This window comes from Cinclus cinclus, chromosome 15 (genome assembly GCF_963662255.1).
Source record: "Cinclus cinclus chromosome 15, bCinCin1.1, whole genome shotgun sequence".
NCBI lineage: Eukaryota > Metazoa > Chordata > Aves > Passeriformes > Cinclidae > Cinclus > Cinclus cinclus.
This window is the reverse complement of record NC_085060.1, coordinates 10,574,236-10,595,050: the sequence shown is the minus strand read 5'-3', so window position 1 is coordinate 10,595,050 and position 20,815 is coordinate 10,574,236. Positions and strand designations below refer to the sequence as shown.

Sequence of the window (20,815 nt, the reverse complement as noted above, 5' to 3'; positions counted from 1 at the left end):
AGAAGCCAGGTAACACATGACAACCCACAGGAACATTTCTGACAGCTTCTTTGACAGATGTTCAAGACATGCTGTTGATTCTATATTTTTTACCTGGTTGAGATTAATAATTAAAACTGATTTAGCACTGATAATCTTCTAACTTTGTACTGATCAGGAAAACATACGTTCAACTATGAGATGACTAGAATCATTAACATTCTATTTCAGAGAACTGCTGTTAAGTGATAATTTTGCTCTTCAAATTAGAAGAGAGAATTAATAATTGAATCCAAAGACTTAGTTCTATATATTTTGTGGGTTTGTTTCATAATAGAAAAAATTACTTGAGCAGAAATCCATTAAAATTTTTAGTATTCCCATGCTAGTCTGATTCTAAGCTTTTCCATTAAGTAGCACAGTCATAATGGCATTAACCTACTTAAGCAGCAAAAACAGCACATAATTATTACTTTTAATTCAATTTTTCATCTTGTGAATAGATACTGTACATCACTGACAATTCACATTCCTAAAGAGAGTTTTCTATTCTGTCATAGGAGTTTCACCTCCTCTTGTATGATATAAGTGATCCAAGCATGCATAATTTTTTCCTCAAGAAAGATTCCTCAGATTAATGGGGTAGGAAATTTAAACCCAGAGGTGAAGCATCAGCTACTGCTTTATTTACCTTAAGATAGATGTTTATATATGGGCAGGAACTAGAGCACAATTACCCACGTACCAGCATATCAGCATCTTAAACCATGAGCGTACTCACCAAATTATAAGTATGTTAGATATTGCATATATTAAAAACAAAAGCCCCACATAAAGAGTATAAAGTATATGTAAGATCTATAGAAATTAGGGGAGAAGAGAGGAGACTATGCAGCACATAGCAGTTCTGCCTTGCCTCTCAGAAAAACCCTCTATTTACTGCCTTGGGACCTCCTTTTGCCAGGAATTAGGAAGTGTGACATATTTGCACCTGCAGCCCCATCCAGCAGTGGCAATGACTTCCTCACTTCCTTCACAAGACTTCTGGGAGGTGCTGCTGGTGCGAACAAACCAGAATTCACGTCCCATCATTGCCATCCTTTGCAGGAGTAGTAGTGAGTATTGTAGGCTCAGGGATCTCCAGGGACCTTTCTCCTGGTGCCCCCTCCCATACAATTGTCCCTCTGTCACACTGTAGATACCACCATTGAGCTAAGGAGCAGTGGCACCTTTGTATTTTTATATATTTGTTAAAGGATTCGATAAAGGCCAGTAAAAGGCAGAGCACAGGACTGATGTCGTTTAGTTGTCAACAGTACAGCTTTTGCAGAAAGCTGCAGCACAGCAGCTGTGCAAGCTGCAAATCTAAATACAGCCCACTCTTTCCAAACCAAACGGAAATAAACCAGGCAGCAGGCTTGGACTGGCCAGGCCGAGCCCTTGTGAGGCAACACATCACTATCAACACCTCTTTTAATGATAAATAGGCTGAAATCTAACACATTGCAGATCTCAGACGCAGCAAACTCAGACCTTGCCCACTCCTCTCTTGCCCGCAGTCTATGCCGCTCCCTGCTCCCACGTGCCTGCCATTGGCACTGCTTACATCACTGCTTCCCCAGAAACTAAACAGCTTCTACACCTGATCACAGCACCGGAGTGACAGCATCTCCTCCCACACGGAACCAGTCTCTCTTTCACAGGTTCTCAGCTGGCAGGGAAAGATGAAACAGTTCTTCCCATTCCACAGGACCAGGCATTTCATGTCCATGGTTCATCTCCTCTCCATCACAGATCTACAGCTGCAGTACAGGGCTCTGAGTTCTGCTCTAACATCATTAGTAATTCCAGTTTGTTGCAAACATGTATCTAGCAGACATTTCTGCCTCTACACATACAGCTCAGAAGTCTCTTATTTCAACATTGCTATAAGTAAGCAAATGTCTTCTTGGAGAATCTGGTACTTCAAAGCCTCCATTTCCTTAGCAAAATGAAGAGATGTCAGAATTTGGTATACAAGGAAACATCTTATGGATGCTACTGATATTCAGGCCTGACATATGCTCTATTTCCATCCTTCCTCTTTCTTCTCTTCCCTTAGTGGGTTAATGCCAACATAAATTCACAGGTATTTCCATCTAGTAACTTACTCACCGTAAGCCCTTTTACAAAAGATACCATGCCAGAAGCTTTTGTGTCTCTCCAGGTTGCAGGTAGCCAAACCAAGGCAATGTCTAAAATAGATTTTTCTCAGACACTAGAACAGAATCCATGCTAACCAAAACACAAGCCTAGTCCTGTGCTCAGGTTCCATAAATGTCCATAAATGTCATCAAGGCAGCTCCAGAAGAGCAAAGTTCCCCTTCTGGCTTCTCAGTCTATGTCACTGCTGCTCACAATGGTGCTTCCAACCTATGCAATCTGAGCCCATAAAATCATAATTTGGGACCATAATTTTCTACAGAGGCCCTTTTTCAAATAATCCCAGATCAAAAAAACTAAGCTCCTTAAAGATGCTGCAAAATCACTTCATCACTGTTCCATGCATTTTATTTCAAAGGCCTATTAAGAACCCATTTTTTCTAGTAGAATGCTATTTTCATCTTAACTTTTTTTTTTCCTTTGGGTTCTTGAAAATAAGATTTCCTTATCTTTCCCTCTTTTTTTTTTTGTCTATTTGATCAATGATGATTAATTTTTTTTTTCCTGTGCTTCTAAGAGAGTTTACATTGAAATGTCTAGTTTATATTCTCTTTCTGTTGTATTTGTGCATTGGAGCCATTCACAATGATGTCAGCTCAGCTCTAGGCATTGTCTCTGATAGTTCAATTCCAGCTGAATTGCTGGAGCCAGCAGGACATTAGCATTCACTTGATTGATTTAGCATACTCAGAGAATAAGATGGGTTTTGTATTCAGCAACACACATGAAAAACTTAAGAAATTATACAACAGTCCAAAGCTCTTTTGGAGTCATATCTTTTCCTTCTCACATACCTTCCTGTGCTTGAAGACATCATCTAAATAATAGCCATTTTAATGCCAAGCCCTTCCTTGACAGTGCTCAAGAAAGAAAGAGGAGAGAAAAGCTATTTAAAACTATTGTTTAACACAGTTCATCAATTTAACAGATTTCAAGGCTAAAACATCATATTATGCATTACCTCCTATAGGAGGTAACTTTCAATGTAATTTCCACATTTTGTCCAACAATGGGAGAGAACACTTTTTCAAAGGTAAATACTTCAATCTGAGTTTTGAAGTAAGTATTAAAAATACAACACTTGATGGCTTTAAAACTTTCTTCCCTTGTCCAGTGCCTACACTAATGACAAGGTTTTGGTGTTGTATGTGACTCCAGATGCACAAGGCCTATAAAGAGTTTGTGTCTTTTCAGATTCCAGATTCTTGAATTAAAACTAAAGTGAAGAAGAGAATGCAGGGTAAAATTTTCAGAAGAGATAGCTGAAGTTTGGCTCAGGAATTCATCTGCCTCCAAAACAAATGCTGAGCCAAGCAGGTGCCTGTGAACTGAATGAAGAAATATGGCTTTATTTTCCTGCAAACTAGAATCTCTACCTCACTATTTTATGACTTCAAAGCAGGGATTCCCAAACAGTTTTCAACAATAGGACTGAAGACCTCAGCAGATACATTTGTTCAATTATACACTTTATGGGCTGCATGAAACAATTGGAAGGAACTGTACCATAGCAGAACATAATTGGCCTCCTCTTAAAAGCCCTTTTCCTGCACCATCTCTGTTGGTCCACCATCTCTGTTGGTTGGGTGTTCAGTTACTCAAGGTGAGTTTACAGCCTTCAGACCATAACCATACTTGATCCCTGTGACAGGATCTTTCACCTCCTGATACAGCAAAATCTTATCTCTACTTCCCCCATGGCTAAGCTAGGCCAGAATGGTTTGTCTTAGGATTAATTATCTCAGCTGAAAACTCCCTTTGCCAGCAATAAACATCCTTCCTTAAATGGTGGGAAAGGATAAACCAGAAAATAAGTGACTGACAGAAAAGCACTTTTTACAACTCTAAAAGACCACTATGATTTTAATGAAATCAGAAATCTCCTATACACTCTGAGTGTGTAGATAGTTCTCAACACTGAGACGTTCACATTGAGATACTTCCCTGGGACTGAGAGAAATTAGGAGACTCTTTGCACACCACCATCATTCATTGGTGATACTGGCTCCTAATCTACTCTATTTCTTCACTAGCTGTAACATAGATATCTTTATTATAATGCACTGTATTTTTATCTACTAGTAATTCTTTTGTTTATCCTGTGTTGTAAGTAAGCTTGTTAAAGTCTTATGTCTGTTTTCCTTATGTCTATTCAATAAGTAATTCATGTTGCAATAGGCCTGATTGGTCATTATTAAGGACTTGCAAGTGAGAGTGGAGTTTGGGGTGCTGGCTGCCTCAATAAAGCTACTGCCTACTGCCAGAGACCTGAGCAAATGCAGGGACTTGTCTAAGATCTCCCTTTTCATTATAACAGCACCCCTCTTCTGATGCAGTCAAATGGACTGGGTAGAATTTGTGCATTTTCCAGTAGCTTCAGCATTATAAATATATGGATGATGTGACAACAAGGTCAGCTGTCCCAGTTCAACTTCACCTTTGCATTTCTCTTAATTCCAACAGTATTTCCTAATTAGGGGTTCTTTCTATATAACATGTAGCTCAGGTGGTGCTTTAACTGCTCAGAAACACCTGCAATAGCTCTCCCCTGGCTTCAGTTACCTGTTCTGAGTGCAACTGCAGGCTCCAGCTCAGCCTCCCTGCTGCACACATACATAACGGGAAGACAGATGGGTTTGGACACTCATTTGTGATCATTAACAAGCAGTGCCTGTAAAAGATGACAATTCATGTGTCAGCTGAAACATTTCACATTAATTGGAACAAAGTTCCTATCAAATATATTTTGATAATAGCCAATCTCTCAAGGATATTTTGCACCACACAGCGAGAACATGTTTGATGTCTTTCCTTGGAGGCAAGAAAGAGAACTAGGAGGCAAATCAGCTACAGCCAGTGAAGAAAGACAAATAGAAAATAACAAATAAACAGTTCTGTCTGTGGAGATAAGCAATGAACCATGGAGCTTATCTGTCAGCAGTGTAGATCCTGACACAGGTCTGTAGGTTCCAAAGGCTGCTATTGTTCCAGAGGGTGGTAGAGACACTATGAAGGATCAGTAGGAAGTAAGGGATGAAGTTGTAGCTAATGAATATCTCCATGGACAGCAAGTCAGTACTCAAAGCTGAAATCCAGCAATACTCTCTATGAATACAGGAGTGCATGTTTTAATACAAAACTGATGCAGTGCCATTTGCAGTGATCTTAGAGGAGCCAGTTCTCCTGGTTCATTCCTACGATGTGACTGAGCATTTCCCTTGACTTTCCTCACTTAACTTCCATCTTAGGGCTGGCCCTTTCTCGGTAACAAGATTTTGTTGGTTCCCAGTCAATGACAGAGTGACTTCAAATACTTGTCCCCTGAAGTTCTTAAGAAATTTGAGATGGACAGTTAACAGGAGTACATGTGTGTTTAAATGAGCTCCAATATAATTAACAATTGTTGTTGTGAGACCTAATGCATTATGATACCATTTTAGTCTTTTTAAGACCAAGCAACCATTTCAAAAGCCAGAGTGTCTCTCTGGGTTTATAGCATGATTTCCATGCTGCTTAGACTTCCTCTTCACTGATCTACTGCTGGATAAAAGCAGTGTTTAAAAGACATTAAAGCAACAGTCAAGATCTGTAGCTACATTAGTCATTCTGTCAGAGACCTGGAAAGCACCTCACTGAAGTTAAGCAGGAAAACAATTTGTCGAAGCATCTGCTGAAGCAGTGAGTCGCAACTCGTTGAAATCTCTCTAAAGTACATGATCAAGCAACTGCTGAAGCCCTGAAAGCCACAATTGATTCTGCAAACAGGAGATACTAAAAAAAAAAAAAAAAAAAGCTTTGAACTCATCTCCAGTCTCTGGTATGTGATAAAAACGTGACTGTCCAAATTCCTTTAAAGCAGTCAAGTGGGAAAATACAGGATGAGTGATGTTCCCCTAGTGCAGCAACAGAGCTACCCATACAAGCTGACAGTACTCTCCTATCACTGGCATTTAGTTCCACTGAACAGAGCCATTTTGGACATGCACTGACCCAACCAAAGGAATTATTTTGTAACATTTTTACCTGAACCTCAACCAATTGTTCCCCGGGCCCAGAAGAGCTAAGCAATCAATCGTCATACAGGTCTTTTTGCTAAATATAACATTGCTAAGCCTTGAATTCTATAGTACAGCCAGAAGCCTAAAAAAAAAAATTAACAAATAACTGAGGCATCTGAGACACTCCAATGCCATAAAATCCAGAACACTTCAGTTGTAAATTGACTAAAATAAAACCTGCTAAATTCCTCCAACCAGGATATACCTTACAATATATGGAAAACCTATATAGGACTTTATCCTAATTACTGTGTTGGCCTAAGGGTACAGTTTGATCAGCTAGCAAAGAGACAGAACATGCAAAACCTCCTTTTTTTTTTTCTTTTTTTTTTTCCCAAGAGGCAGGTGGGAAAAGGGAGCAAACTGTTGTTCTGTGATGCTTGTTCAAGTCAGGTGTCAACTCCAAGTTAGAGTTGATGTGTAGAAAGAGATTGTGACAATCTGGAGACAAGAAAAATTATCACTGAAGGAAAGAAAAAGTAATATTAGTTGTAAATAAGTTTTTTTGTTTATTCTAAATATTAACTAACTTTGTGTGTGTTGTGCTCTCTGCTCGGGAGGTGGACAAACGAGTGAAATGTACCATGCTTTAAGCATAGTTTATTGTATTGGTTAGGAAATTTATGGCAGTATCCCCAGGATTTGACCCTGGATATATATGAGATACTTACATTCTTGATACATATTTGATCCTAGATATACTTGGCTATATGTGATTTGATCCTGGATACAGTTCTGCCTTTCCTTTACTATTTTGTCCCAATTCATGTATCTTCTCATTTAAAAGCAGAGTTTGTGCTAAAAAGTTGAACTTTTCTTGCAAGATATGGGTTGAGATGCGGATTGAGCTCTGGGTAGGAGCCCGAGGAGAGTTCTGAACTGCCAACCTTTGGGATAACAAAGGGCATAAAGATGAGTGATGCCAGCCAGGTGAATGGAAACAGAGACATAGCAGGAGCCAGGAACTCCCGATCTTTTTGGGTAACAAAGGAGACGAAGACGGGTGCCAGTGAGGTGGATGGACACAGAGACAGGGGCAGGGAGGACCCACTGTGACGGGATTAAACCCAGGCGTTGCTTAACTGGGATCCTCCTCGGACGCACTTACTCGAGCTGTTTATGTGTTGCTGTGCCGGGAATAAATCCCTTTATGGGACATCTGAGGCTCAGCTGTGGGAAACCTGGGGTCGAACCGGTGAGGAAAGCTGGTCTGACTGTGTGGGTGGAGTGTGTGGGGAGCCAAGCGGGGGACACGTCGTGTCACTGGAGCGGCCGTGAAGAGGCTTCTTTCTGTCCGAGCAGTGACTGCCAAGGGTCTTGTAAACGCTCACACTGGGAAGGTTCTTTAACAACCGCGCTGGCACGGCAGGACCCGCGGGCATGGCCGCAGAGCTCTGTGACCGGCTCGAGAGCGGCGCGGCAGCACCGGGGACGCTGAGGGGAGCGCGCGGGAGGGGAGCGCGCGGGGCGGGCGGGGCCGTGAGGGCGCCGGGGCCGCGCGCGCACCGCCAGGCGGCGCTCCCCGCCCCACCGAGCGCGCAGAGCCCGGGGCTGCCGCGCGGCGCTTCCGGCGGCGCAGGAAGAGGCGGTGCGCGCGGCTGTGGTGAGCGGCGGGAGCTGCGGGAGCTGCGGGATCGCCGGGACCGCGGCTGTGGTGAGCGGCGGGAGCTGCGGGAGCTGCGGGATCGCCGGGACCGCGGCTGTGGTGAGCGGCGGGAGCGGCGGCGCTGCCGGGGCCGGGGGTCGGGGAGCCGCGGTGGCTCCGGCACCGAGCGCCGCGGAGCGGGGCAGGCGGGGCCGGGCTCCGGGAGGGCTCCCCGGGAAACGCTGCGGCGCGCGGGCCGCGATGTGGCCGCGTCAGCGCCCGAGCCCGTCCCGCGGCCTCTCGGTGCTGCGGGCGAGCAGGCGGCGGGGCCGGGGCATAGGGTTCGTGTCGTAGCTTTACCGAGAGCCGCGACGGGAACCTGGATATCGCTACCGCTTTAACCAGCCTTGTCCTGGTGCGGGAGATAAGGGAACTGCAGATGGGGTTAGAAAATGAGGACTGATTTAGAACCATAAGGAACCCGCGCTAGTGCATTTATTCCTTTAAGTTCTCACAGTGCGTCTCTTTTCTAGGAAAAATGATTTCTGAAAGCAGCTCCTTCATCAAGGGTATGGTGCTTGGAGGAGCCTTCTGCATGTTGGTTACGCTCCTCGGACACATTAAGGTGGGCCATGGGACCAAAGCACATCACCACGAGCATCACCACATCCAGGCTCCCAACAAGGAAGATGTCTCAAACCTTTCAGAAGGTGAACGTGTGGAGCTTAGTAAAAGCATCCATGTTTACTGTATCATCCTTGTCAAACCAAAAGATCTGGGGCACTGGGCTGCAGCAAGGGAGACTTGGAGCAAGCACTGCGACAAGGCAGAATTCTACAGCTCGGAAAATGTCAAAGTGTTTGATTCTGTTGCCGTCAACACAAATGATATGTGGGTGATGATGCGGAAAGCATACAAGATAACGTATGAACGCTATAAGGATGAATTCAGCTGGTTCTTCCTTGCATATCCAACAACATTTGCTATAATTGAAAATCTCAAGTATTTCTTACTGAATAAAGACCCCTCACAGCCTTTTTACATAGGCCACACTGTGAAATCTGGTGACCTTGAGTATGTAGATGGTGAGGGAGGAATCGTCTTAAGTATTGAATCACTAAGACGACTCTCCCATGTTCTTGGAGACCCTGACAAGTGTCCAGAGCACGGAGGTATGATTTGGAAACCTGCAGAGGACAAACAGCTGGCAATCTGCCTGAAGTATACCGGCGTGTTTGCCGAAAACGCCGAAGATGCAGAAGGGAAGGATGTCTTTAACACTAAATCCGTGGGGGCCCTCATTAAGGAGGCCATGTCCACTCACCCACAGCAGGTGGTGGACGGCTGCTGCTCCGACATGGCCATCACCTTCAGCGGGCTGGCCCCCAACCACATGCACGTGATGATGTACGGGGTGTACAGGCTCAGGCCCTACGGCCACTCGTACAGTGATGCCCTGGTCTTCCTGCCCCCACCAGGCTCGGACAATGACTGATGAGTCCTCAGGGAAGGCCTGGAACCGTAGAGTCGGCTCTTCTCACAGCACACAGTTGTACTGACACATTCTGGTACTGGTGTACAGGTTTATTTGCACACTGAGGGTTGGTAAAGCTCTTAATTTTAAAAGTGGAAGAATTTTTTTCTAAATCTTTTATAAAGAAATGCTTCTGCCTTTTGGCAGTGCTGGAATGAAATGATAAAAAGATGTTCATGTTTAATATAAAAGAAGATTAAGTTTATAGGGGGGGGTTTGTACATGTAAATATTTATTAATGAACACTCAAATGAACTTTAGTCTACTCCTACAAATATATTTTTGCAAGACTTTGATTATTTCAGTTCATCCAGGTATTTCTGGAATGTCTTTATATCTTTCTAAGATGTATCAATAAAACTGACTACAGATTCAGTCTCAAAGACTGTAAGTTTAAGGCATTTCTTTTACACTGAACTACACATTATCTTATACAGCACCTGCCAGCTTATGTGCAGCCTTCTAACAGCAGGAAGCAAGGTGACAAGAAATCTTGCAGCAGAGTAGTATCAAGTGCCCTTTGGACTATTGTTTCTAAGCAGACAAAAGAAAAAGATAAACTGTATTTGAATAGGTATTAACATGGTCAAGGGAGTCTGTTAGCACAAGATTAATTGCTCATTTAAAATTTCACTCTATAAGCATGTTAGAATAAAGGTTCAGTATTATTTTTACTCCTGTTAGTAGCTGCTAGTAGTGTTTACAGGGAAGAAGTTGTCACTACAATTTGGTTAATTGTCAGTACAATTTGGTGTTTGGTTTGTGATTTTTAATTACTTTTTTCTTTTTCCTTTTTTTTTCACATTGGAGTGCACTCAGTTTTACACAAGTTTGTGTGTCACACTCCACTCACAGCATATGCAAACAGCACTTCAGTACGTATTCTGTTTAGAATTCACTGACCTGACATGGGTGTTTCAAGACTTCAGGAAGGTACTGGATCCATCTGTTACATCTAGAACTATCACAGGTTTTGTTGGTACTATGATATTCATAAAATACGGGAGCAAACTGTGTTACCTCACCTTTAACCCACCAGTTAACACCCTACCCTGAGCTGCAAGTGGGCAGATGGGAAGGTGAAGCAGCTGCTTCAGAGCTGACGAGACTATCCACATAATGATTTTTAAGCATCAGGTTTTGACAAGAAAGGTAAGACAACTGCTCAGACCCCCAAACAAGTTCCCACAGCTCAGCTGCTTTTTGAAAGGTGAGACAAGATGCACTGTCATCCTGTCAGAGCTCAGCTGACAGCAACATAAACAGACACAATTACTGCCCAAAACCTAGGTAAAACTTGTACCTTTGATGTTTTGCTAAACTGGTATGTAAATTAAACCTGATTTGACTTGTATCCCCTTTCAGAATAATATAGCTACAAAAACTGAAAAAAACAGATAAAGCCATTTCAGTGTTTCTGATTATTAAAAACAATTCTGACCCCCTGCAGCAACAGCAGTTGTAGGAAAGAGTAAAAAATTCCAACAAGAAAAAATCTCATTTATCACAGATTTGAGGTGCTGTGGGACAATGGGAAGAGACAAGATGGAAGAGTAAAAAGCAAACCAAAAAAGGTAAGATTAGGTCATTTTACACCAAAAAAAAAATCCTTAAGCATAAGTACTTACCAGAAATCAGTACATTAACAGTGAAATCAAAGACGCACAGAAATGTTCGCCAGCATTCTGAAAGTCTGAGGTGTGATCAGAACTTTTTCTGCAACACTCCTTAAATTTTGTCTTCCTACATTGATAGCTTTAGCCGTACCATCATTTTCAGAAGTACAGTCTTGTAAATTATTTTACCGAATTTTAAAAGCAGCATTTATTAGGCAATACAGTCCTGCCATGTTTTAACTTTGCTTTAGAATCAAATGGAGAACACCTTGGCTACTATCATCTGTAAAGGTCCCAGGGGAAATCAAGCCTGCAGAACAGCACTAAGACAATGCGCTAGCACATGAAGTTGCATTCTGCTGTTGTAAAATGCATGTGTTAGAATAAACACTTGAAATATTAATAAATGCTTCCAGAGACAGTTTTGAGTGGTAGACCTTAAAAGTTTCCTTAATTTATTACAGTATTCCATTTTTCCATAGACATAGCTTTGGGTATGCTGAACAAAGGATTGGGTTATCCAGACAGACACACAGTGCTCCTGAACCCATTCTGTAGCTGTAAGGAGACATGTGGCAGTGTGCACAAGCTGAGAGCTCTTCAAGTTCCACCTGAAAAAGTTGCTCCTGGCTACACTGAAAAACATGTTTTGCTGTCATGCCTTTATTTAACAGTGATTTTGTTTCTGCTCCTAAAATAAGGCAGCACACAGGGAGTAGAGAGCATCAGGCACCAGGGTGGTGCACACTTCACTGGGAGTGTGCCCAGCATTACTACAAACTCCACTAGAAGGAGACCAGTATCAAAGTGTTGGCAGGTAGAAATGTGAACATACATACAGTCTTCAGATACGAGCCACCATAAAAGAATTTCTAATCCACATATCAGTCTGAGTTCGTAAATCCTATACAGATAAATGCATATTAAAAAGAAAAAATCCTTATGTAAAATGAAGTTAATGCTCTTAATAAGTTAAAAAATGTCAAAAAACCTGACTTCTCCACATTCAAGAAACTAGGTAGACTAACAAGATGTCAATCAGAAGAAGATCTGAAATGCTTCAGAGGTTTTATAAACCATATTTATATTTCATACACACTTTATATTACTCTTAGATCACAAAAATGTAAACATTTCTTGGCTTTTTCCTCCTTTCCATTTGAAATAGTCTACTCCATGCAGAATCTTTGATCAAATATCTTCAGTCATGGAAGATTCAGGTTTAAGACAAAACAAATTAACAGTAATAAAAAAATCTACAAAACTATTGTAGCCTAACAGTACTTTTGCATTTGATTTATTTAGCATAGCCACAGAACAAAATAATTTGTACATTCAGTCACATTAAAAACAAGGAATTACAAAGCAGTCCACATTTAATCTAAGTGCATTCCTTTGGAGTAACAGTTCCTGTTGTTTCACTTGTATGTCTTCATATGCCAAAGGCCATCATTTAAATAGTGGATATTTTCAATACCAATCCCTTTGTTGACTTTCTCACTGTAGGAGGAAAAACATACAGTATTAGCTAGCTTAAATAAAACAGCACTACAAAACATACTATTTCAAGTAGAAAGTGCAACATTTGTCAGCTGGAAGGGGAAAGCCATCAGCCATAAAGCCATTAACTTCCCTAGGAGGTGGACAAGAAACAGTATTTGTTATTACATGTGCCCACATTGATGACTGATAAGAGGACAATATTTGCCTTCCACTTTTTTCAGCAGCTTTCCACAGTATTTTTACTATTTCTTTGTGGGACACAGTTCTTCAGACAGCACTTCTGCTACTCCTCTTAATTTTACCATTTCTCTATCAAAGTATCACAGCAGTTATGAGCCTTCCCCTCCCTGCACAGGATGTGGCACAAGATGACCAGAATGTGGAATCTAACAAATTCTGGTTCCAAGTGTGCCACTGACACAATCAAATACAGGTGAGCTGCCTCACTTCTAGTTGCAGGTCATCTACCCACTTAATAAAGAATTAAAAATGCTAAATTTATGTGCCAAGTCTTGCAGCTTGTTACAGACATGCTATCCTCTATAGTATTGACTATGTTCTGAGTCATGACATCTTTGAAAAATCACTGGTTTGTGTCTGCATTGAATGTGTTTATTTTTCCAGTTTAAAAAAAAAATAGTTTTTCCACAATAAACAAGACAAATCTCTTTCTGGGAGTGAGAACAAGTTTCATGCCCCTGGTGAATATAATTTACTCTATTTACACCAAGTGTTCTATTACTTACACAACCTGTCCAAAAGTAATCAGGAAGGAAAATGCTGCTAACACAATATTAACACATTATATGTAGTAATCACACCAAGAGTTTGAAATCCTACTACCTAAATCAGAAAAATGTAAAACAATGTCACACAAAACAGCAGCTAACAGGCTGCAGAGAGGACTATAATTTCACTTTCCAGTTCATGTTTCTTCTCACAGGAACAGGACATTCAGCTGCAAGGCTAGTGGATTTGAAGTTGGGTATACAAAGGACCTTGGTTTGCAATGTCTCACTGTGTCACTGCACTCTTAGGACTGGGACACATGTAGCTTTTCTTTCCTCTTACTCTCAGAGTCTTTTGAAGCACCACAAAGAATCCTGAAGAATGTAATTTGTCAACAGCTAGAACAGATCCAAGTCCAGGTTTCAGCAGTCCCACTTTATCCCTGTCCTCTAAGACATTCCCACCTCTCTGCCTCATGTTATTATTGCGGCTTAGGACAGGCTTCTGCTGAGAATTAACCACATTAAAAAGAGCAACTTATTTTCACCAAAAAAGTTTCCTCACTGCCACAGGTGACAGACGGGTCTGGAAACCAACGCAGCCCCAACCGGCTGGGTGCACCTCACATCCTGCAAGATGTTAATAGAACTTAAAATGACAAACTGATTTAGCTATTTATAATTTAGCACTATCTGAAAGCCAAGAACAACTAACATCCATTTCCATTTTCTGTATCTCTTCTCCATCTCAAATAGTTTTCAGTTTATCCCTGAGCAGATCTCTAAATTTCACAAGAGGCTCAGCTAAGTTAGCACATCAAGCAGGAACACTGCATGTGGGTACACTCATAAAGGAAAAGAGCAAGCCACAGAGAAAAAAAAAAACCTAGACAGGCAACCAAGCTCCAGCAGGACTTGAGTCTCTGCTGTTCCTGCAGACACAAATCTCTTTTTTGTTTTCAATCCTCTAAATACAAATTATATCTCTTGCCTAGTCCAGGTAGTAAGTACTTGATAAAAGTATGCTTTTGTTTAACAAGGTCTTTGAGAAAGTATGATCAGAGTACTAGAAATACTAATATTCAGTAGTACTACTAATGTTTTGTCTTAAAATCCATATTCACATGAAAAGAACTATTTTGATTGCCAATAAGGACAGAAGACATTCCCTGCCTCCTCTTCTTTCCCTGAATACCAGTCAACAAAATGAAATCTTACAAACTCTCTGCTTGAACAACACATGCTGCAACAGCATTGCAGTAACCTTGACAGTGGTGCTTATACTCCAGACAAACATAAGAACAATAACATGGGACAGGTTACATTTCATTTTAAAACACTTACATGTCCTCAGCTGACATCTTCATTACTCCCACACATAATGCATGTTGTTTTCCTTCTGCCATTATTGCCTACAAAATACTGCTAAGGAAAACAGATTTCTTTTTAAACTATTTCAGAAAACTAAAAGCAATATGAAGAAATTATTTCCAAAAACACTTTCAAAAGCTAGTGTTGAACTTTTAACCTTTTAGTAATTTTAGAGCTCCAGCTCTTAAAGATAAGCAAAACAATGCACTGAATTTAACTGAATCAGTGTGTAGAACAAAGCATGTATTTATGAACTTGGAACAGCAATTACAGAAAAAAAATCTCCCAGTGCTACATTTCTTCCTTTGTGCCTAACACAGAGACAACAGTCTCTGCCTTTCTGGAACAAAGCAGCACATGTTTGTGGGGCCATTTTCGATTCCAAGGCACAGAAGAACTGAGACATCAATTTAAAAACCACAAGTACAAAAATCACATGTGTCCTTTACCGAGCTTAGCAACACATGATGTTAACTGCTGATCTTTTCCTATAGCCTCTATAGGAAACAATATAGCTAACAATAAAAGCAGCACAGCTTGGTGTTAAAAATGCTGTATTTGTTCAGGGTTCTTTTCTCAGTAATATAATGAGTGAATTAGCACACTTTCCTCATTTTACATATGCTAACTTCATCAGGCACATAGAGCAAGTCCTGACTGTAGTAAAGCTGATCCTAGATATCTTTCCTAATTCCCTAGGAACGGGAGAGAATTCTTCTGAAGGGAATATGAGATTGTCTAAGGAGGCAGGGGACACATTACACTGCACTTCATCAACTTTTACAGTTCTGCATAAAATCACTAAGAAGCTCCTCTTACCAATGAGATAAATGGAACAGCCACCCACCCAATGGTACAGGAGGAAGAGTTATGTGGTTTGGAACAAACAGTGAATGAAAAAAATATGAACGATTTTAACCTTGCCAAGCAATATCTAAATCTCTGCAGCTCCTTTCTGATTACTAGCTATTTTATTAAATTCTATTAAAATCCAAAGTAATACAGATAATGATCAACTGAAACACAAGAACAGAAATTTAACTCATCTGACAGTGAGCAATAATCCATAGTTAAGAAGGATACAACAACAGTGTCAACAGCAGCAGGGTAAAGCTTTGCTCCAGGAGACGTCAGGCCAGGGCACATTATATTAGCTCCACTCAGGACAAATTTAATGGCACCTTTATCAACCTGCTGATGCGGGAGAATAAATGGGTCTAGGAGGGGAAAGATACAGCATTGCAATTAATACAGCACCATGACAACATGAATAGCTCATTATCAAGTCAGTTTAAATGGGGCAATTAGATATAGAGTGTCCTGCAAGGGTAGGAAGTTTGAGAAACAATTACCAGAGCTGCAGCTGGGTGGTACCATCCCAAAAGGACACAAATACTGACCCAAAAGGACACAGGTACTGTCTGCCCACACCACATCTTTTATCTGAGAACCAAAGGTAATCCAGCATTTAGGCTATGGCTCCTGCACACTCATAGACCCATAGACTGAGCAACCATTTTCCCCTAGGGAAAACAACCACCCAAGTGCCTATCCCAAGAGATCTTAAAACCAAGGGGTCTTAAATCCTGTAAACCCCATGTACTCTTACAAATTACTCCAACATGAAAGAAAAACAGTTTAACGTTAACAGAACAAAAAAGGCAAACATGCACAAAATTCATGAGAGCTGTCAGCTCTCCAAGCCATCCTTCAAGTGAAGGCACCCTTCTGAAGTATTTCCTACACTGAGATCTGACTGAATAAGATTTTGGGATCCCAAACAGCTGACACAATCAAGCAGAACAGCAAGAAAAAAAACTGCAAGAATAAATTGTGATAAGTAAAAAGCACGCAGCCTAAGTTCCTACAGGAGACAGATATACAATACATCATTAAACTCAGAAAGACAGAATATTTTTCTAGTAAGAACTTACAAGTATTTGTAAAACAACAAGACTTGAAAGAAAAAAGATAGGGACCAATAATAGCAAATGTATATCTCTGCCCTAGGGGAGCCTCTAAATACTTTTTTACAGAGCTTTGCACAATTTAATTCTTACTTACCAAAGTTCAGATTGCTTAACATATAACATGGAAGCAATTAACACAGACATGCAAAATGGAAAATTAATAAACTCCAGTAAAGAAAGTATATTTTATCTTTAAGATCTATTCTGGAATATGCATAGGCATTGAATATATGGAATGGAAATTCTTTTTAATTTGGTTCTATGGATGTCCTGTGGAATCCACTGTCACCCTTCTCTTCCCAGCATGACCAGCCTCAGGAAACTTACATTTGTGAAGCAACCTTAGCGTCGGGTAAAAAATCCCTTCTCTTTGCCTGAAGAACAGCAACTCTCCATTAACAGTGAGGATTTCTATATGTTCATGACTGCAAGGTTAAAAAAAAAAAATTCCAAGAGCTACTTAACCCGTCTATAGTTTAAGTACAGTATTTTACTTTATGGAATCTGGTCAATCATAGAACCTGAGAATAAAAATGGTCAAATTATTATATATTATTATTATATAAAAATATAATCTCTTTGTATGACTTGTTCTTCAGCAGTGGTCTCCTGTTCATTTCTTCCCCCTTTGAGAAAAAAGAAACCTACTGACCAAAAAACAAACTGCATTTCGTTAGCATTGCTTTTTGAATGCAATACAAAGAGTGAATGAAAAGAACTCAGCAAAAAAGGGAAAACAATCAAGATAATATATGGAAGCCCAAAAATAGTACAAAATGTTACTGACAGAAATCCAAACAATTTTGAGCTTCCATGTCCATAAAGCTGAATGCTTCCCTTCAACAACAGGCTGATCCTTAGAGAGACCCTGAGCACACTGCACATTAACTACTAGGCAGTATTTTTAAGTTCCTCAAGCATCCTACTACCACATGCCTTTAAAGCACAATGAGCACATGCCAATGTTCTAATGTGGCCATAACATGGACTACTAGCTGTTAAGAGACAATGGATGCCTATCAAAAGTGCTAGGTTTGTCTACTGTACAAAGTAAACATACAAAGGAAGCAATCTTAGCACCTTGAAAGCAAAGTTTAAGAGATAAGATACTTACCATCTCACTATTTTGACTGGATCTTTCTTTGGCATGATTTGGTTTAGCCATGGTTCAATAACAGGAAACTGGTCTATCAGTTGATTCTTGATACCTTTAATAACTGAAGTCTTCAGCTGGATACAGTTTGATACATTCTCCTTTTCATCAAATCTGTCAATTGAAAGTATTTTGGAAATGCACAATTTGTGGCACAAAATACACATTTTTCAGCAGCTGTCTTCAGAAATGTTTATAAATTCACTGTAGAAGTCTAATAGCAGACTGACAATCCAACTATCAAATACAAGATTTCATGAGGCTTAAATCTGTCCCCTGGGAACGCTGGGCTGGGGGAAGGCAGGGGGTCCCCCCTTAGTAGCCTGTCTTCATCCCTGAACTTTTTGTACGGCCACAAAACAAGTGTTTAGTCTCACAGATAAACCTTGGCACACAGTGCTATTTTAGTCAACTTCAAGACTACTTTGCTGGTAACACAAACACCCACAGCCCTGTTGGGATACGAATCCTTCACGTCCACCACAGAAGTACGAACGGCGCTTTCTACCACCCGAAGTTGGGACAAGTTAATGACTCAGCTCCATTTAATGAGCGAGTGCCCAAGGCAAAGCCGAGGGCTGCGGGCGGTGCTGCCCGAGGAGGCCGCGGGGCCGCTCCCGCCAGCGCAGCGCCGAGCCGAGCCGAGCCGGGGCTGAGGGGACGCCGGGCCCGCCCGGCCCCTTCCCTTCCCTTCCCTTCCCTTCCCTTCCCTTCCCTTCCCTTCCCTTCCCTTCCCTTCCCTTCCTTTCCCTTCCCCCGCGCCTCCCACGCCCCCAGCCCGGCCACTCTCACTTCTTGAACATCCTGCGGGCGGGGGGCGCCGGGCGGGGAGGCCGGGGCCGGCGGGCGGGCACCCACGGGCTCGGCGCTGCTCACACGCGGCTCCGGCCGGGCCGTCCCTCCCTCCGCGCCCGCCGGAAGCGCCGCTCCATCACCGCGGAACGGGCGGGGCCAGCCGGAGCGCGGCGTGCGCCGAGGCGGTGCCTGTGCCGGCATCTTCGGCATCCTCTCCGCCCGCTGCCCCCCGCACAACGGCGGCGTTGTTGGGCTCTCACAGCGACCGGGTGCTTGGTACTTGCAGGCACGGCGCTGTTTTCCCAGGTAATATACCGCTTTTAGATGAAATAAGAAGAGCAGAGTGCTAATAGCCACTGACATCGTTTAAACACAAAATACGCTTAACGGGAAAAAAACACCGACATCTTTAAACTAGCCGAGCAGAAGCCATCTGAACTTTCATCAATAATTCGCCATGCAAACAACCACATTTTTAAAACTGTAATGAAAAAATCATACTCTACCTCAAACGATAGAAACACAAGGTAAACATCTACCCTTCTTGAATCACCTGAGCCACTGGTTTCATGCCTGCCTAAAACAGCAAGATTAGGCCCAGATTTTAAAAAAACTGCCTATGTCAAAAGGGAGATCTTACCTCTGTACTACTACCTTAAAGCAGCTGGACCATTGTTTTCCTTCAGGGCTGAGCTAACCTTGAGTCTGGTTTCAACTTCTCCATCTTCTCTTCCAAAGACTTTTTGCTGCGGTAGCTGCAGACTTCAGGGCCAGGTAACTGCTCAGCCAATCTAAACGTGCTTGTACATAGGATTTTTGAAGTAGGCTCTAAGGACCTAGGCTGGACTTCATAAACACAGCTCTCAGTGTTACTGTTCAGCCTCAACACCAAAAAGATGGAGACATTTGTTCTGGTTGCAGGGTTACTTCTAAGTAACAGAATTTTAAAAGCATAGTAGCTGGACAAGACTGACAAAGCAAGGGGAATATCTGGCAACTGCCCTGACACTACCCCTCAGGATCACATGCTAAATAGAAAGGACTTAGGATTTCACCCCCCTTAAGTTTCAGTAGGAAAAGGGGGAAAATCCATCACACGGGGCTTCCTCCTGGATCCCCAGCACTCTACCTTGCCTCCACCTGCTCTCGCATATCCAAAAGCTGAATATTCTAACTGATGTGACAGTCATTGACTGACCCACCCCTGAATGAGTGCACAGACAGCAACTTCAGGAAAAGGGACTGTTACTCATGTCTTTTTTCATAAATCAAATCCTTTCAATGAACCAAGAATGTATTGAAATTTGGCATCTCTTACATCTCTACACCTCTTATCTAATTTGCTTAAGTGAACATGACAGTCACTGGGGAACAGAGGAAAACTACAGCATACTCAAGTAAGTTTTCTCTACTTAGCAAACGTGTTTATTTCTGTTACATCTGACTTGGAATAATTTAGTAGCCTTGGGAACCATACAACCTGTTCCAAAGCCAGTCAAAATGAGACTGAAGCTTTCTTTTGCTGGTTTGTTTTTTGTATTTGTTTTAACTGGAAAAAGTACTTTTCTACACATCACAGGCATGGCATTTGCGAGTTGTCCGACAGTGACTCAGTCATAAAATATTCTCCAGAACCTCAGTAACATTACATTCCTATCTCTATGTACCAGCGTCTGCCAATACAAGTTAGTATTGTCAGGTCTGTTAGTACTGGCAAGTCCGCCAATACCCAAGATACAAGTGCCACTTAACTTCCCCTGAGGAGCTCTGCTGTCAGGCAGGCAGGTGTGTGCTCTTGGCTGAAGTCCATGGAGAATCTCCTGGAACAAAACTTCATCACTTGGTTTATTAATTTTTTCCACAGCCATTTCTCAAAGTGTTTGAATTCTAACAACGTTCCTAACAAAGGGAGTTTACAGCCACTTTGGTAACAGATCCACCAACATCAAAAAAGAGACTCTAGAGGCCTGCAACTTCTGTTCTTGCTTCCAAAAATGACAAAACAAATAAAACAAAACCACAGCGCAAGTCTATAGGTATCGAAATAATATTAAAAAGCTGACGCTAAATGATTATTTATAAATAAGTGCAAGAAAAATAACTTCCGAACCAACAGGCCTCAGCCTAGGCCGCAGGCTCCGGGGGGGCCGAGCTCCCCCGAACCGTGCACCGGAGGGACCGCGGCCGGAGCCTGAGGCGGGGACGGACCCCGGTACGGAACTCCCCAGCCCCGCGCTCCCGTGCCAAGGGGCCGCCCCACGCCGGCGCGGGGGGCTCCGAGCCACGATCAGTTCCGGCGGGGCCGGGGGCGGGTCCCGGGG

General features: G+C 42.1%; 2 protein-coding genes across 5 annotated transcripts; one reads left to right on the top strand and one right to left on the bottom strand.

Annotated features, from left to right (window-relative positions):
* Positions 1 to 7,857: 7,857 nt before the first annotated feature.
* C1GALT1C1 (C1GALT1 specific chaperone 1) lies at positions 7,858 to 9,720 on the top strand. The gene is made up of 2 exons (XM_062502930.1): positions 7,858 to 7,944; positions 8,358 to 9,720. Exon 2 carries the CDS (start codon positions 8,363 to 8,365, stop codon positions 9,317 to 9,319), a length of 957 nt encoding a protein of 318 aa, XP_062358914.1. The 5' UTR covers positions 7,858 to 7,944; positions 8,358 to 8,362; the 3' UTR covers positions 9,320 to 9,720.
* A 2,535-nt stretch (positions 9,721 to 12,255) lies between these two features.
* On the bottom strand, positions 12,256 to 20,779 carry MCTS1 (MCTS1 re-initiation and release factor). Of its 4 annotated transcripts, none has more exons than XM_062502911.1 (7): positions 19,001 to 20,779; positions 18,492 to 18,811; positions 17,661 to 17,813; positions 16,874 to 16,971; positions 15,660 to 15,793; positions 14,550 to 14,617; positions 12,256 to 12,474 (listed from the first exon to the last, which is right to left on the bottom strand). In XM_062502911.1, exons 2-7 carry the CDS (start codon positions 18,500 to 18,502, stop codon positions 12,393 to 12,395), a joined length of 546 nt encoding a protein of 181 aa, XP_062358895.1. In that variant the 5' UTR covers positions 18,503 to 18,811; positions 19,001 to 20,779; the 3' UTR covers positions 12,256 to 12,392. The 4 variants fall into 4 exon arrangements, with proteins under 4 accessions (XP_062358895.1, XP_062358896.1, XP_062358894.1 ...); XM_062502912.1 differs by having other exon boundaries at positions 18,492 to 19,071; positions 19,193 to 20,779; XM_062502910.1 differs by having other exon boundaries at positions 18,492 to 20,779.
* Positions 20,780 to 20,815: the final 36 nt, after the last annotated feature.